At 48.9% G+C, this 18,503-nt stretch overlaps 1 protein-coding gene across 1 annotated transcript in view; it reads right to left on the bottom strand.

Moving 5' to 3' along the window:
* The window catches only part of RASA2 (RAS p21 protein activator 2), a 146,265-nt gene that overhangs the window by 51,814 nt on the left and 75,948 nt on the right, over positions 1–18,503 (bottom strand). The window contains exons 5-8 of the mRNA XM_069727870.1: positions 18,124–18,197; positions 16,462–16,545; positions 14,611–14,683; positions 14,206–14,282 (exon numbers count right to left, since the gene is read on the bottom strand). Coding sequence (XP_069583971.1) covers positions 14,206–14,282; positions 14,611–14,683; positions 16,462–16,545; positions 18,124–18,197 — 308 coding nt within the window. The remainder of the gene's footprint in view (positions 1–14,205; positions 14,283–14,610; positions 14,684–16,461; positions 16,546–18,123; positions 18,198–18,503) is intronic.

The following is an 18,503-nucleotide window of genomic DNA, read 5'->3' as shown; positions in this document are numbered from 1 at the left end:
TCCACCGCTCCTATAGACAATGGAGGCAGCATGGAGCATGTTCTTCCACCACCGCTCCTATAGACAATGGAGGCAGCATGGAGCATGTTCTTCCACCGCTCATTTAGACAATGGAGGCAGCATGGAGCATGTTCTTCCACCGCTTCTATAGACAATGGATGCAGCATGGAGCATGTTCTTCCACCGCTCCTATAGACAAATATCATTTACCATAGGTTATGTGATAAACATATGACCACGAGTGATCCAGCTACCAAGCCCCCAATGATCCTGAGAACAGGGGGCCTAAATTCTTATGTGAACCAGACAGCATGGAGCATGTTCTTCCACCGCTCCTATAGACAATGGAGGCAGCATGGAGCATGTTCTTCCACCGCTCCTATAGAAAATGGAGGCAGCATGGAGCATGTTCTTCCACCGCTCCTATAGACAATGGAGGCAGCATGGAGCATGTTCTTCCACCGCTCCTATAGACAATGGAGGCAGCATGGAGCATGTTCTTCCACCGCTCCTATAGACAATGGAGGCAGCATGGAACATGTTCTTCCACCACTCCTATAGACAATGGAGGCAGCATGGAGCATGTTCTTCCACCGCTCCTATAGACAATAGAGGCAGCATGGAGCATGTTCTTCCACCGCTCCTATAGACAATGGAGGCAGCATGGAGCATGTTCTTCCACCGCTCCTATAGACAATGGAGGCAGCATAGAGCATGTTCTTCCACCACTCCTATAGACAATGGAGGCAGCATGGAGCATGTTCTTCCACCACCGCTGCTATAGACAATGGAGGCAGCATGGAGCATGTTCTTCCACCACCGCTCCTATAGACAATGGAGGCAGCATAGAGCATGTTCTTCCACCGCTCCTATAGACAATGGAGGCAGCATGGAGCATGTTCTTCCACCGCTCCTATAGACAATGGAGGCAGCATGGAGCATGTTCTTCCACCGCTCCTATAGACAATGGAGGCAGCATGGAGCATGTTCTTCCACCGCTCCTATAGACAATGGAGGCAGCATAGAGCATGTTCTTCCACCGCTCCTATAGAAAATGGAGGCAGCATGGAGCATGTTCTTCCACCACTCCTATAGACAATGGAGGCAGCATGGAGCATGTTCTTCCACCGCTCCTATAGACAATGGAGGCAGCATGGAGCATGTTCTTCCACCGCTCCTATAGACAATGGAGGCAGCATAGAGCATGTTCTTCCACCGCTCCTATAGACAATGGAGGCAGCATGGAGCATGTTCTTCCACCGCTCCTATAGACAATGGAGGCAGCATGGAGCATGTTCTTCCACCGCTCCTATAGAAAATGGAGGCAGCATGGAGCATGTTCTTCCACCGCTCCTATGGACAATGGAGGCAGCATGGAGCATGTTCTTCCACTACCGCTCCTATAGACAATGGAGGCAGCATGGAGCATGTTCTTCCACCGCTCCTATAGAAAATGGAGGCAGCATGGAGCATGTTCTTCCACCGCTCCTATAGACAATGGAGGCAGCATAGAGCATGTTCTTCCACCGCTCCTATAGACAACGTAGGCAGCATGGAGCATGTTCTTCCACCGCTCCAATAGACAACGGAGGCAGGATGGAGCATGTTCTTCCACCGCTCATTTAGACAGTGGAGGCAGCATGGAGCATGTTCTTCCACCGCTTCTATAGACAATGGAGGCAGCATGGAGCATGTTCTTCCACCGCTCCTATAGACAATGGAGGCAGCATGGAGCATGTTCTTCCACCACCACTGCTATAGACAATGGAGGCAGCATGGAGCATGTTCTTCCACCACTGCTCCTATAGACAATGGAGGCAGCATGGAGCATGTTCTTCCACCGCTCATTTAGACAATGGAGGCAGCATGGAGCATGTTCTTCCACCGCTTCTATAGACAATGGATGCAGCATGGAGCATGTTCTTCCACCGCTCCTATAGACAATGGAGGCAGCATGGAGCATGTTCTTCCACCACCGCTGCTATAGACAATGGAGGCAGCATGGAGCATGTTCTTCCACCACCGCTCCTATAGACAATGGAGGCAGCATGGAGCATGTTCTTCCACCACCGCTCCTATAGAGTGGAGGCAGCATGGAGCATGTTCTTCCACCGCTCCTATAGACAATGGAGGCAGCATGGAGCATGTTCTCCCACCACCGCTCCTATAGACAATGGAGGCAGCATGGAGCATGTTCTTCCACCACCGCTCCTATAGACAATGGAGGCAGCATGGAGCATGTTCTTCCACCACCGCTCCTATAGACAATGGAGGCAGCATGGAGCATGTTCTTCCACCACCGCTCCTATAGAGTGGAGGCAGCATGGAGCATGTTCTTCCACCACCGCTCCTATAGACAATGGAGGCAGCATGGAGCATGTTCTTCCACCACCGCTCCTATAGAGTGGAGGCAGCATGGAGCATGATCTTCCACCACCGCTCCTATAGAGTGGAGGCAGCATGGAGCATGATCTTCCACCACCGCTCCTATAGAGTGGAGGCAGCATGGAGCATGTTCTTCCACCGCTCCTATAGAGTGGAGGCAGCATGGAGCATGTTCTTCCACCGCTCCTATAGAGTGGAGGCAGCATGGAGCATGATCTTCCACCACCGCTCCTATAGAGTGGAGGCAGCATGGAGCATGATCTTCCACCACCGCTCCTATAGAGTGGAGGCAGCATGGAGCATGTTCTTCCACCGCTCCTATAGAGTGGAGGCAGCATGGAGCATGATCTTCCACCACCGCTCCTATAGAGTGGAGGCAGCATGGAGCATGTTCTTCCACCGCTCCTATAGAGTGGAGGCAGCATGGAGCATGATCTTCCACCACCGCTCCTATAGAGTGGAGGCAGCATGGAGCATGTTCTTCCACCGCTCCTATAGAGTGGAGGCAGCATGGAGCATGATCTTCCACCACCGCTCCTATAGAGTGGAGGCAGCATGGAGCATGATCTTCCACCACCGCTCCTATAGAGTGGAGGCAGCAAGGAGCATGTTCTTCCACCACCGCTCCTATAGAGACAGGAGGCAGTAGTGGCTGGACATGCTACATTTACATAAAGGACAGTGGGAGCCCCTAAATCATGATTGGAGGGTGCTCCAGTGGTTGGACCACAAGAGATCATATATTTATCATTATCTGCCCTGTGTATAAGTCATGTATGTTATTTATGGGCAACCCATTTATGGTTTAATTTTAATAATCCTCTACCCCAGTAGACTGTTGGTTGAAAATGACTGTTCAAACCAAGTACAGTCACTCGGAGTATCATGGTGGGGCCAGTCCTTCATAGACACCTTCCCTTCTTCCTGTTTTCCCTTTATCCCCTCCCCCTCCTCTTCCTTGATTGACAGCTCAGGCTTCATTGAGTCAGAGAAGGGCAGAAATAGATGGGAACCAAGCAGGTGGGAAGGTGGATGTTAATGACTGGCCCCAATACGGCCGTATGAGGGCTTGTTATTTGGCTGGACAAGCTGTACTTTTGAATGACACTATTGATTTTAACATAGTGTAAAAAAAAACAGGGGAAAAAAATCCAAGTGCGGTGAAATTGCAAAAAAAAAAAATACAATTTCACAATTCTCCAGGTCATTAGACACCAAACATGTCTAGGTTCTTTTGGTTCTTTTTTATCTAAGTGGTGAAAGACAATCCAAACTTGGTTAAAAAAAAATTGCACCATTTTGCGATACCCGAATCGTCTCCATTTTTCATGATCTGGGGTTGGGTGAGGGCTTATTTTTTGTGCGCCAAGCTGAAATTTTTAAATGATACCATTTTTGTGCAGATACGTTCTTTTGATTGGCCGTTATTGCATTTTAATGCAATGTTGCAGCGACCAAAAACCATAATTCTGGTGTTTTTACTTTTTTTTCTCGCTATGCCGTTTAGCGATCAGGTTAATCCTTTTTTTATTGATAGATCGGGCAATTCTGAATGCGGTTATTCTATAGATGTGTACGTTTGATTTATTTTTTGTTTTACTTTGAATGGGGCGAAAGGGAGGTGATTTGAACTTTTAGCTTTTTTTTTAAAAACTTTTTGCATGCTTCAATAGTCTCCATGGGAAACTAGAAGCTGCCACCACCCGATCGGCTCTGCTACATACAGGTGATGATCACATCGCTTGCATGAAGCAGAATACCTCACTTGCTATGAGCGTCAACCACCAGGCGGTGCTCATAGCAATCCTGCAGTGCCAACCATAGAGGTCTGCAGGAGACCTCTGGTTGTCATGCCAACCCATTGGTGACCCGCGATCACGTGACAGAGGTCACTGATGGGCGGCATTTAATGGGTTAATAGCCGAGGGTGGATCGTGCTTCCACCCGCGGATGTTCCAGGCACATCTCAGCTGTTGAAAACAGCTGACATGTGCCGGAAAGATGTGGACTCACCGCCGGAGCCCACATCAAAGGTAGAGAGTCCAACATCGACGTACTATTACACCCGCTTTTGCAAAGGGGTTAAAGGCACATCATGTGAGAGGAAACATGCAGGATCAGCGCCAGAGCCTGCATTAAAGTCAGGAACACAACATCAAATGTCGTGAAGGAGTTATACAGTTAAAGGCCAATCTTCTGTTGACATCATATCATGAAAGCAGCTTCATCTCTTCCACTCTGCTGATGGGGTGTGACTGCTGAGGTCATGCTGATTGACAGCTGGCTCCCTGCTGCCTACCTACAGGGAGTCGGCAGCCAATTGGCATGACACCGGCAGTGATGTCCCATCAGCAGAGCATTGTGGAGTGGAAGAGCTGCTCTGTTGACGTAAAGTCAAAAGAAGTAAGAGAATCGCCGGCAAGATGGGTCCGTGACCACGCTGAGCCTGTAAAGGGGGTCCGTGACCACGTTGAGCCTGTACAAGGGGTCTGTGACCACGCTGAGCCTGCACAAGGGATCCGTGACCACGCTGAGCCTGTACAAGGGGTCCGTGACCACTCTGAGCCTGTACAAGGGGTCCGTGACCACGCTGAGCCTGCACAAGGGGTCCGGGACCACGCTTAGCCTGCACAAGGGGTCCGTGACCACGCTAAGCCTGTAAAGGGGGTCCGTGACCACGCTTAGCGTGTACAAGGCGTCCGTGACCACGCTGGGCCTGTAAAGGGGGTCCGTGACCACGCTGAGCCTGTAGAAGGGGTGCATGACCACACTGAGCTTGTACAAGGGGTCCGTGACCACACCAAGCCTGTACAAGCAGTCCGTTACCACGCCGAGTCTGTACAAGGGGTCCATGACCACGCCGAACCTGTTCACAGATCAGCGCAAGGCAGAACAATTAGCAACTGCTTGCCTGTAAGTGCTTAAACATTTAAGAAAAAAAATACAAAAGTCCAGAATCGCCCCTTAAAAAATTGACAATACATTATATTATTATTTTGCAAAAAGTCGTCAGCAAGGATTTACGATAAATATTTTCGTACAGTATGTCTGTATGAAACGCTTTGAAACGACATAAGAAAATCCCACCACAATGCAGAGCTCCAGTAACGTAAAATCACAGTATAGAGAAGAAAGCGATGCACAAGACAAGCAGGAAACAGGTATGGCTAATGAAACAAAGAAATCTACTGTGAGGATCTTGTTGGTGTAAATTAGCATGTAAGACAAAGGCTGCATGTGACAAGCGCCCACGCATCCCTCAGAAAAGAAGTTGCTCAATAGCAGAAGTGGGGCTTGTCAAGCGCCTATGATCAGGTTACAAAGCAGTTTCCACACAGACTGGCAATAACATTCAGTCACAACAGTGTTATCAGTGAGCTGCCGAGTATGACAGTATCCTACACACGGGAGCGGGGGAATGCCGGGTATGACAGTATCCTACACACGGGAGCGGAGGAATGCCGGGTATGACAGTATCCTACACACGGGAGCGGGGGAATGCCGGGTATGACAGTATCCTACACGCGGGAGCGGGGCAATACAGGGTATGACAGTATCCTACACACGGGAGCGGGGGAATGCCGGGTATGACAGTATCCTACACACGGGAGCGGGGCAATACAGGGTATGACAGTATCCTACACACGGGAGCGGGGGAATGCCGGGTATGACAGTATCCTACACACGGGAGCGGGGGAATGCCGGGTATGACAGTATCCTACACACGGGAGCGGGGGAATGCCGGATATGACAGTATCCTACACACGGGAGCGGGGGAATGCCGGGTATGACAGTATCCTACACACGGGAGCAGGGGAATGCCGGGTATGACAGTATCCTACACACGGGAGCGGGGGAATGCCGAGTATGACAGTATCCTACACACGGGAGCAGGGGAATGCCGGGTATGACAGTATCCTACACACGGGAGCGGGGGAATGCCGGGTATGACAGTATCCTACACACGGGAGCGGGGGAATGCCGGGTATGACAGTATCCTACACACGGGAGCGGGGGAATGCCGGGTATGACAGTATCCTACACACGGGAGCGGGGGAATGCCGAGTATGACAGTATCCTACACACGGGAGCGGGGGAATGCCGAGTATGACAGTATCCTACACACGGGAGCAGGGGAATGCCGGGTATGACAGTATCCTACACACGGGAGCGGGGGAATGCCGGGTATGACAGTATCCTACACACGGGAGCGGGGGAATGCCGGGTATGACAGTATCCTACACACGGGAGCGGGGGAATGCCGAGTATGACAGTATCCTACACACGGGAGCGGGGGAATGCCGGATATGACAGTATCCTACACACGGGAGCGGGGGAATGCCGGGTATGACAGTATCCTACACACGGGAGCGAGGGAATGCCGGGTATGACAGTATCCTACACACGGGAGCGGGGGAATGCCGGGTATGACAGTATCCTACACACGGGAGCGGGGGAATGCCGGGTATGACAGTATCCTACACACGGGAGCGGAGGAATGCCGGGTATGACAGTATCCTACACACGGGAGCGGGGGAATGCCGGGTATGACAGTATCCTACACACGGGAGCGGGGGAATGCCGGGTATGACAGTATCCTACACACGGGAGCGGGGGAATGCCGGGTATGACAGTATCCTACACACGGGAGCAGGGGAATGCCGAGTATGACAGTATCCTACACACGGGAGCGGGGGAATGCCGGGTATGACAGTATCCTACACACGGGAGCGGGGGAATGCCGGGTATGACAGTATCCTACACACGGGAGCGGGGGAATGCCGAGTATGACAGTATCCTACACACGGGAGCGGGGGAATGCCGAGTATGACAGTATCCTACACACGGGAGCGGGGGAATGCCGGGTATGACAGTATCCTACACACGGGAGCGGGGGAATGCCGGGTATGACAGTATCCTACACACGGGAGCGGGGGAATGCCGGGTATGACAGTATCCTACACACGGGAGCGGGGGAATGCCGGGTATGACAGTATCCTACACACGGGAGCGGGGGAATGCCGGGTATGACAGTATCCTACACACGGGAGCGGGGGAATGCCGAGTATGACAGTATCCTACACACGGGAGCGGGGGAATGCCGAGTATGACAGTATCCTACACACGGGAGCGGGGGAATGCCGGGTATGACAGTATCCTACACACGGGAGCGGGGGAATGCCGGGTATGACAGTATCCTACACACGGGAGCGGAGGAATGCCGGGTATGACAGTATCCTACACACGGGAGCGGGGGAATGCCGGGTATGACAGTATCCTACACACGGGAGCGGGGGAATGCCGGGTATGACAGTATCCTACACACGGGAGCGGGGGAATGCCGAGTATGACAGTATCCTACACACGGGAGCGGGGGAATGCCGGGTATGACAGTATCCTACACACGGGAGCGGGGGAATGCCGGGTATGACAGTATCCTACACACGGGAGCGGGGGAATGCCGGGTATGACAGTATCCTACACACGGGAGCGGGGGAATGCCGAGTATGACAGTATCCTACACACGGGAGCGGGGCAATACAGGGTATGACAGTATCCTACACACGGGAGCGGGGCAATGCCGGGTATGACAGTATCCTACACACGGGAGCAGAGGAATGCCGGGTATGACAGTATCCTACACACGGGAGCGGAGGAATGCCGGGTATGACAGTATCCTACACACGGGAGCGGAGGAATGCCGGGTATGACAGTATCCTACACACGGGAGCGGGGGAATGCCGGGTATGACAGTATCCTACACACGGGAGCGGGGGAATGCCAGGTATGACAGTATCCTACACACGGGAGCGGGGGAATGCCAGGTATGACAGTATCCTACACACGGGAGCGGGGGAATGCCGGGTATGACAGTATCCTACACACGGGAGCGGAGGAATGCCGGGTATGACAGTATCCTACACACGGGAGCGGAGGAATGCCGGGTATGACAGTATCCTACACACGGGAGCGGGGGAATGCCGGGTATGACAGTATCCTACACACGGGAGCGGGGGAATGCCGGGTATGACAGTATCCTACACACGGGAGCGGGGGAATGCCGGGTATGACAGTATCCTACACACGGGAGCGGGGGAATGCCGAGTATGACAGTATCCTACACACGGGAGCGGGGGAATGCCGGGTATGACAGTATCCTACACACGGGAGCGGGGGAATGCCGGGTATGACAGTATCCTACACACGGGAGCGGGGGAATGCCGGGTATGACAGTATCCTACACACGGGAGCGGAGGAATGCCGGGTATGACAGTATCCTACACACGGGAGCAGAGGAATGCCGGGTATGACAGTATCCTACACACGGGAGCGGGGGAATTCCGGGTATGACAGTATCCTACACACGGGAGCGGGGGAATGCCGGGTATGACAGTATCCTACACACGGGAGCGGGGGAATGCCGGGTATGACAGTATCCTACACACGGGAGCGGGGGAATGCCGAGTATGACAGTATCCTACACGCGGGAGCGGGGGAATGCCGGGTATGACAGTATCCTACACGCGGGAGCGGGGGAATGCCGGGTATGACAGTATCCTACACACGGGAGCGGGGGAATGCCGAGTATGACAGTATCCTACACACGGGAGCGGGGGAATGCCGGGTATGACAGTATCCTACACACGGGAGCGGGGGAATGCCGGGTATGACAGTATCCTACACACGGGAGCGGGGGAATGCCGAGTATGACAGTATCCTACACACGGGAGCGGGGGAATGCCGGGTATGACAATATCCTACACACGGGAGCGGGGGAATGCCGGGTATGACAGTATCCTACACACGGGAGCGGGGGAATGCCGGGTATGACAGTATCCTACACACGGGAGCGGGGGAATGCCGGGTATGACAGTATCCTACACACGGGAGCGGGGGAATGCCAGGTATGACAGTATCCTACACACGGGAGCGGGGAAATACCGGGTATGACAGTATCCTACACACGGGAGCGGGGGAATGCCGGGTATGACAGTATCCTACACACGGGAGCGGAGGAATGCCGGGTATGACAGTATCCTACACACGGGAGCGGAGGAATGCCGGGTATGACAGTGAGGATACCGATGAGCTCGGCAGCGAGAAATAAACCACAAACCCATGCATTACCTGTTAGTGAGAGCTGCAGGAAGGAGCAGACAGGCCCTGGATGTCACCTACATGTGCACTGTTGGACCGTACGACAGGAAAGTGTCCCACATACACTACATGGACCTGAGGATTGGGGACACCTACAAGAGCTTCTATGACCTCCCATTCTAGAGCCGTAGACATTAATGTGGAGGACGGGTTCCCTTTGCAGATCCCACTCTTCTGGGAAGGTTTTCTACAGAATTTTGGAGGTGTCTACAGGAATTTTTGTCCGTTTATCCAGAAGAGCATTTGTGAGGTCAAACACTGATGTTGAACGAGAAGCTTACAGGTTGAGAAGCGGAGGTTGAGGTCAGGGCTCTGTGCGTTGGGTCAAGTTTTTCCAGACCAATCTCATCCATCGTGACTTTGAGGATCTTGCTTTGTGCTCGTTGGCACAGTTATGGTGGAACAGAAAAGGGCCTTCACCAAACTGTTCCCATAGAGATGGAAGCTATAATTGTCCAAAAGGTCTTCTATGCTGAAGAATTAGGATTTCAATTCACTAGAACTAAGGGGATGAGGCCGACCCGTGAAAAACACCCCCATAGCATTATCCCTCTTCCACCAAAATGTACCGGAAGCACAATGTAATCAGGCACATAATGTTCTCCTGACATTCACCAAACCCAGACCAGTCTATCAAACTGACAAGCGAGATCTGTCACTCCACAGAACACATTTTCACTGCTCTAGTGGTGGCAGCTTTACACCTAATATTGTGCTTGGTGATGTAAGGCTTGAATAGAGCTCCTCCACCATGGAAGTCCAGGCCATGAGTCTCCCAGCAAGTATATAGTTTTTGTGCCGATGTTACTGCCAGAGGAGGAATTTTGATGACTTTTCTGCTCCTGAGCACTTAACAGACCCTGGTTCTGTAAGCTTAAGTGGTCTCCACTTTGTGGCGGAGTTGCTGTGGTCCCTACCACCTTCTAATAATTTCACTCATATATGATGGTTGAATATTTAGGAAGGAAGAAAGGAAATTAACTTATTTTTTACAGCAGTGGTGACTCCTATTAGCAGATCACGCCAATATCAGTGCACTCGTTCGGATTAGACTTTTTTTTAAAGAAATATTAGTAAAAGCCAAATGAATGGAGCCTATGGATTTGTTCTACATTTCTTTCCTGGCTCATGCAGTAAACGTACTCCGCACACCCAATGGGAACAGAGCCTTATAGGAAATGCTCTGATTTTTCCATCACACAACTGACTTTACTGCTCTTTAATTTCTAGATTAGGTTTTCCTATGTAATGTAAAACCTGAAACCAATAATAGCTGAGGTAGAGGCACTCAAGAAAACTGCAGACACATGCCGCTTACCGTCCCATGACTGGACTGTAATGGTGACAAAAAAACTGAAAGTAAGAAAGCAGCATGGAGACAAGGAAATCAGTACACATTATATGATGGGACATCCAAACATGGGATCTGTCACTAGACTTCACAACACAAACTCCGTACTAAACACTTATCTGGTTGAGACTGGTGTACTTACCTTTAAAATCCCTTTCAAATTGCCCATGTAATCATCAAATTACAAAGTGACATTTTTAGGAGTCTGGCTAAAACGCTTATTTCAATATTGGGCTAGAAAAGTTTCAAAATCGACTACACAGCCATTTTGAAATTGATTTTCAAAGTAAATTCAACAGCCTCTTAAGGTCTAAGATCTAAGCACCTTGTATTGTGACATCTGAATACTGATCCACTTTAACATTTCATGAGCACAAACCAATTATCTAGTGTTTGTAGAGAAATACAAATTAAAGGGAACCTGCCAGCAGGATTTATCACTATAAAGTAAAGGTATGGACATAATGGCGCCGTTACGCTGATTAAACGGATACCTTTTTTTGGAAGAAATTAGATCAGTGATTTTTTTTAAATCATGGTTTTAAATTTTCTACTGATTACGTCTTCTGTGCATCACAAATAATTAGTGTGACCTGTAGAAACACAGAAGGCAGGCGGAGGACAGAAGCAGAAAAAGACCCGGCCCCCCAGGCCCGCCCCGATGCACAGAAGACGTCATCAGAAGGAAATTAAAAAAGAACCACTGACTGGATTCCTCTAACAAAGGTATCAGTGTAATCCGTGTAATAGCGCCGTTGTGGCCATAACTTTACTTTATAGTGATAAATCCTGATGACAGGTTCTCTTTAATTATTATCATTCTTAGGATCACTCTGGGAATTGAAGGAGTACCTAGCATTTTTGCTTTTCTAATATGTGACAGGGCCTAAAATACCCGGCAGATCGGTGGGGATTTAGATCCTGATCGATCACTCAAAACACTTGTCACACGTAGGTGGTATCAGATTCTTCTCGGGTGCGTGAGCAATCTCCACCTCTGTCAGAAGGCGCTGTAAAGGTGGAACACACCCCCAGAGGTGGTCGGGCCAGGGAATCTCAGCGTGAGTAATCCTCGCTGCCGATACCTCCTGGTTCATACATCGCGAAGACAGGAGGAAAGCAGGAGCTGCAGGTCATCATGGGAGCTAGTGAAGGGCAGTCACACTCTTTTTGGCAAGCAGCATCACTTGCTCCACTCAACAAAAAGAGGATCCCAAATGGGTCCTTATCAGTTAACACAGGTGAGAACATATCTGACATAAAATCAGGGAAGCCAAAACCATGCCCACTCACGGTGGATACCATGCCCACTCACGATGGATACCATGCCCACTCACGATGGATACCATGCCCACTCACCGTGGATACCATGCCCACTCACCGTGGATACCATACCCACTCACCGTGGATACCATGCCCACTCACCGTGGATACCATGCCCACTCACCGTGGATACCATGCCCACTCACCGTGGATACCATGCCCACTCACCGTGGATACCATGCCCACTCACCGTGGATACCATGCCCACTCACCGTGGATACCATGCCCACTCACCGTGGATACCATGCCCACTCACCGTGGATACCATGCCCACTCACCGTGGATACCATGCCCACTCACCGTGGATACCATGCCCACTCACCGTGGATACCATGCCCACTCAGTGGATACCATGCCCACTCACCGTGGATACCATGCCCACTCACCGTGGATACCATGCCCACTCACCGTGGATACCATGCCCACTCACCGTGGATACCATGCCCACTCACCGTGGATACCATGCCCACTCACCGTCAATACCATGCCCACTTACCGTCAATACCATGCCCACTCACAGTGGATACCATGCCCACTCACACTGGATACCATGCCCACTCACAGTGGACACCATGCCCACTCACAGTGGATACCAATCACATATCTTGTTGGAAGGAAAACACTGTGCAAGGAGAGGATATAAGGAGGACAAAGACTGTTGTAAAATAACCAAGAAATTACAGAACTTGGTCAAAAATCTTTTTACTATGGGCTTGGCAATGCAAAGAGACAGCCATTGTCCCATCCCTCCTTCCAATGTGCCTCTCTTTCCTAAATCCTCTTTACTCCTAGATGCTCTCATTGGGAATAAAATTACCAAAGCCAAGCCCACCCAAGATGCCATTGTTTGATTATAGGTTCTTTTTGGTGATCGGAGGAAACAAGCTCATCAAAAAGTGCTGCAAAGAGCATCATCATCTGCAGCTCCTGCTCTCCACACTGTATGAACCTGTAGGCAGTGAGGGTTACTCACGCCGAGAATCCTTGGCCTAATGTCCTCTGGGGGTGGTTTCTGAGTGCTTCACCTCTGAAACGCCTTGTAGTTATGATTGGCCAGCGTCACAGAGGTGTAAATAGTACACGCCCGTTACAGCCCATGTGGCGAAAGGGACATGGAGCAGGATGTCAGTCATGGAGCAGGATGTCAGTCATGGAGCAGGATGTCAGTCATGGAGCAGGATGTCAGTCATGGAGCAGGATGTCAGCCATGGAGCAGGATGTCAGTCATGGAGCAGGATGTCAGTCATGGAGCAGGATGTCAGCAATGGAGCAGGATTTCAGTCATGGAGCAGGATGTCAGTCATGGAGCAGGATGTCAGCCATGGAGCAGGATGTCAGTCATGGAGCAGGATGTCAGACATGGAGCAGGATGTCAGTCATGGAGCAGGATGTCAGTCATGGAGCAGGATGTCAGCCATGGAGCAGGATGTCAGCCATGGAGCAGGATGTCAGCCATGGAGCAGGATGTCAGTCATGGAGCAGGATGTCAGTCATGGAGCAGGATGTCAGACATGGAGCAGGATGTCAGTCATGGAGCAGGGAGTGTGATCACACTGCACTGGTGTCATCCCGATAAATGTAAGCAAGCAAGTGTAGGGGGATTTTGACTTTTTTTTCTCCCAGCAGCCACAATTTCAATTAGGATGCCACATATTTAAAATCAGATTCAGATAGTATGGCTGCAGGGAAATATCATTTTTCTTTTTGCTTATCTATATTGACAAGTTTCTTTAAAGTAAATGGATACACACAGGAATATATTTGAATACCTTTGGATATTCACATACAACAGGCAGAGACCAGAAACGAGAGGTCAGAAGGGCCGTACTACTAACAACTTATCAGCAATGGGAACAGTCAGTAACAAAACAAATGTTGGGAGCTTTACAGGGAGAAGCTGATGCTACAGTGCAGATTTCTGATCCTGAAACAGGAGGTCAGTCCAGATTTGGGGTAAAAGTAAAAAAAAAAAATTGTGGACTACAAACCTTACTTCAAGTTTCTCAATATCTTCTTCCTCTACTTGAAACTGGGATTTCTTAGTGTAACTGCTTGACCTTGTCACCTAGAAAAAAAACAGAATAAAGTTTATTACTGTAAATGGTCTATACCGAAGTTTCAGCAATGTCCTAGAGAGAAAGGGAAGGGAGAAGGAGACGAAAAAAAGAGTATGAAAGCAAAGATCCTATAAAATACAGAGTGACCTTTATTGGTCATTCTTGTATAATCAAGAAAATATGCCATGACAGGGATTTACTCCATAATAAACTTGTGTGCACACTGCCAACTAGTTGAAACAAATGCTATAAAAACAACTAAAGCAACAAAAAAAATAGACACTCCCCTGATACACAAGATTAATTAATATAAAAAAATCTGCAATCTTCATTCACCTCAAAGTAGAATTTCTCATTAAATTGCGGATTACTCGTCTTCTTCTTCACTTTCGTTTTCTTTTGATCATTTCTGAAAATCAAGGAGTGACAAAGCTCATCAAGATACAAAGGAAATAGGCTTGACAAAACAATCACAAAGATGGAAATTTATAGGCTTCCATCATGGTGACTTATTTTATCACTACTTTTTTTTTTCTGGCAAAAATGACCGAAACTTTGACCAAGACCCCCAACAAGTCTCCAATACAAACTGTATGTGTACAAAGCCTGGTTTTGCTTTTTTTTCCTAAGGCTGCGTGTCCACGTTCAGGATGGCCGGCGGTATCGTCGGAGCGGCTTAGCCGCTCTGCGGTAAGCCCTGCCCCCTTTCTGGGACGCGATGATGCCGGATGTGTTCACAGCACACATCCGGGATCATCGCTCTCCACCATAGGGCCCTGTGCTATATCTTGCGGCGACGGAGCGTCGCCGCAAGATATACGGACATGCTGCGATCTGAAAAGACGCGCAGCATGTCCGGAGTCGCAGGGCCGCCGCGTGCGTGTTACCACGCATAGTGGAGACGGGATTTCATTAAATCCCCTCCACTATGCTGTAACATCTGGACGCTGCATGTCTGACGCTGCGTCCCTATGCAGCGTCAAACACGCAGCGTTTACTGCACGTGGACACATACCGTATGTGTCCACGTGCAGTAAACGCTGCGTGTTTGACGCGGCTAAGCCGCTCCGACGATACCGCCGGCCATCCTGAACGTGGACACGCAGCCTAATACGTCAACATTTCTGGACCATTTATTTGTCATACCCATAGACACACACACTATGGCCAGTTCTACAGGAAGCCAATGAACACAGGAGTATTTTTTTTTCAAGTGCAGTAGAAACCCCAGAGAACTGGGGAAATGTCAGCTAAACACAAGGAAAGCATATAAACTTAAAGGGGTACTCCCAGAATTAAACGTTCTCCCCTACACATATTAACGATTGCTGGGACTTCCAAGAACAAAGCTCTGTAGATCCCAGTCTAGACTAGAGCCGCGATGATCATGCTCCACCTCCATTGCTTTCATTGTCTTTGTAACTACTGGAAAGAGTCGAGCATTCAGCTTTCTCCAGAAGCACCACAGACAATGAAGGGAGAGGAGGGCGAGTGTGCTGCAGAGCCCTGATCTCGAGGTGAGTCTGTGGGACGCCTCCAGCAAAAGCATTGCGAAACGCGCGTCGGGGCAGAGGGACGCCGAGGAATTTTTTCACGTGGCTGACTCCAAGGTATACTATTAATTGTTTTCAATATCCGCTTTATGTATGCCATCTTCTGTAGGTGTGCTGTTTGTTAGATCAACACGGGAATAAGCATTAACTTACCCTTATATTACTATGGAGTAACATCTATACTTTACAAACATGCATGCCCTGAGATAGAAACCACATGCTGACTTACTGTAATGTAGGCTTCTCATAAGTGGTAAATGGTTAAACACACTTGCGATTGGTCAGCCTGGCTTTTTGAAAAATCCTATGACAGTATAGTCCCTTGTCTTTGGATTATGTACCCTTCATGTTACGTAGTAATTGGTTGTTTTTTAAGATTTTTAATCTGAACTTTTTTAATAAAATACTGGTTTTTATACAAGTACCATAGTGGAGATCATTCTATTTATTGGTCACGCTGAGTGTGAGATAATATAGGTGAGTGCGGTGTCGGTGCGCAGTGCAGTCACCGTGTGCACCGCAGTGTCAGGTGTTATACATACAGACAGCACATTAACTGGAAAGAAGTTCATCTGGACGTGGCCTCATACAGTACAAAAAACACAGGTCTGCTCCTCCTTAGAATGGCATTTACCTAGAAGGGCCAACAAGAGACACCGAGGCATATGGATCGCAGCTCTGCCCGTTCACTAGCGGCAGCCCCTCACATTCTACAATACTGGAAAAAAAAAGAAGAAATATGTTCATGCCTTTGGATGGTTCCTAAAAATTACTTTATTCTGGTATTCACATACAGAGGAATAAATTAGTCTCTTTTCAAGTGTATATATGCTGTATATATGCAAGATAAAAAAAAATAATTAAAAAAAAAAATGCATTTAAAGGGCTTTTGCCACAATTAAAAAACAATTGCTTTAAACAGGTTTTCCCATAAACAAAAGTACATTTTAATTAATAGATAATACGTTCCACAATTGGATGTGTTTATTTATATAAAATGTCCCTGTGCTGAGATAATCTTATAAATGTTCCCCTGCTGTGTACTGTGTAATGGCCGTGTCTGACCGTACAGGAACATGGTCTGATCATTCCACAGCTCCTGGGCATGGGAGGATGCAAAAGAGAGAATACAGACAGGGAATCACAGCGTTTTGTAAGGTAAAACATTTCTGTGCCTGTTTTGAAACAATTATTTTATTTCAAAGAAAGAATCATTTGCTGCTCATAAAAGTCTATGGAGAAGGGAATAGGGGGAAGCTAGAGAAAGGCAGATATTCTGCTGCAAGTTCACCTGACACAACAGCTAAACTTTGAAAGGTCCTGACTGCACGATGGCAGCTAGGCTCATCCTTCAGCAAGAAAAAAATATACTTTAAAGTGCGGGTCTGCCCCCGGCCGTCTATTCCCAGCGCAGGTGTATTACTATGTAACAGACCAGTCAGTCACAGGCAGCGGTGCTGGGAGGAGCCGGCCAGAGATGGCACTGGACTAGTGTCGTTTCTCCCTATAAATAAGTATAAAAATATATGTGGCTGCAATCATGCAGGAAAAATTTGATTCTTGCTGCTAGTAGATTGAGCAACAAGAATTGGGCAACAGGTTCCCTTCAAAAATATTTTTAAGAGGATGCACGCCAGCAGCTCCGCCAACGTTGCAGGTGGGCCAGTAAGAATGCTTTATACAGGTCCAAACTAAGAGCAGTTATCCCACTATGTGCCAATCTTGCTGTCTAAAATAATATAACGCAGGCGGATCGAATAATGGCATCAGGGTCAATGGAGAGTAAAATAATGGCCATTTATTCATAGCGTAAGTGCCCTGAGGGGCAATCCTGGCAGTAAAGGGGAGAGCTTTAAAGTCTGGACTCCTGAAATCACATTGTGTGACCCTTTGGGGCATTTCAGAGGGTAGAAAAATATGTAAAACGCTGCCATTTCAGCACCAGTAAGATACAAATTATTAACGAACTTGTCCAGAAACCTAGTACAAGATGATCTCAAGCAGCAAGATGTGAAATATAGAGGAGCACAATGGCTGCCGATTTGGAGGCGCAGCTTTGCGGTTTGCATAAGGTTTATAAAGCCGGTGAATTCATGGCATTCTTTGTCCCTGGCAGACGGGCAGAAGAGGTTAACTGTAATTTGTATTTATTCAAAGCCTCTGTACAGCCGCCTACGCTTCCTCTCTGTGCGCGGGACGGAAAAAAGGAAGTGTCCTGGTGGCTTTGAGAGCTGGTCATACTGACCACGGAGCATTGCTCACTGCACACGTGCACCGTCCGCCCAGATATACTTACTGTACCATAAGCTGCTGCACCGAGCCATTGTCAGTAATCAGCTCGTTTAGCTTCAGCTCCAGGTGGACTTTTCCCTGCGAGACAGAACAATTACACGTTAGGGAGGCTGCGAACACCGGCATCTTACAGCTCATGAGTCACAGGGAAAGGACACGTGATGGGGACAGAGGGGAGAAGGAGAATGCATTAACGGGAAAGGACCGAGGGCACAACTGCACGGCCGGGGGAACAAACTAAGAGCAGAGATTTCACATTTCAACCCTTTCATTGCATCGCAAAAAAGCAAAATTAGTATACGAGTGATACAACTGTTCTGGTTCATTACTAAGAGTATCTGCAGGCTTCCAGAGCACAATGGACCCATCATCAGCCAAGTTTAC

The sequence above is a fragment of the Ranitomeya imitator genome, chromosome 5 (assembly GCF_032444005.1).
Source record: "Ranitomeya imitator isolate aRanImi1 chromosome 5, aRanImi1.pri, whole genome shotgun sequence".
NCBI classification, from domain to species: domain Eukaryota; kingdom Metazoa; phylum Chordata; class Amphibia; order Anura; family Dendrobatidae; genus Ranitomeya; species Ranitomeya imitator.
The sequence above is the reverse complement of the archived record's forward strand: the minus strand, read 5'-3'. Positions and strand labels throughout refer to the sequence as shown.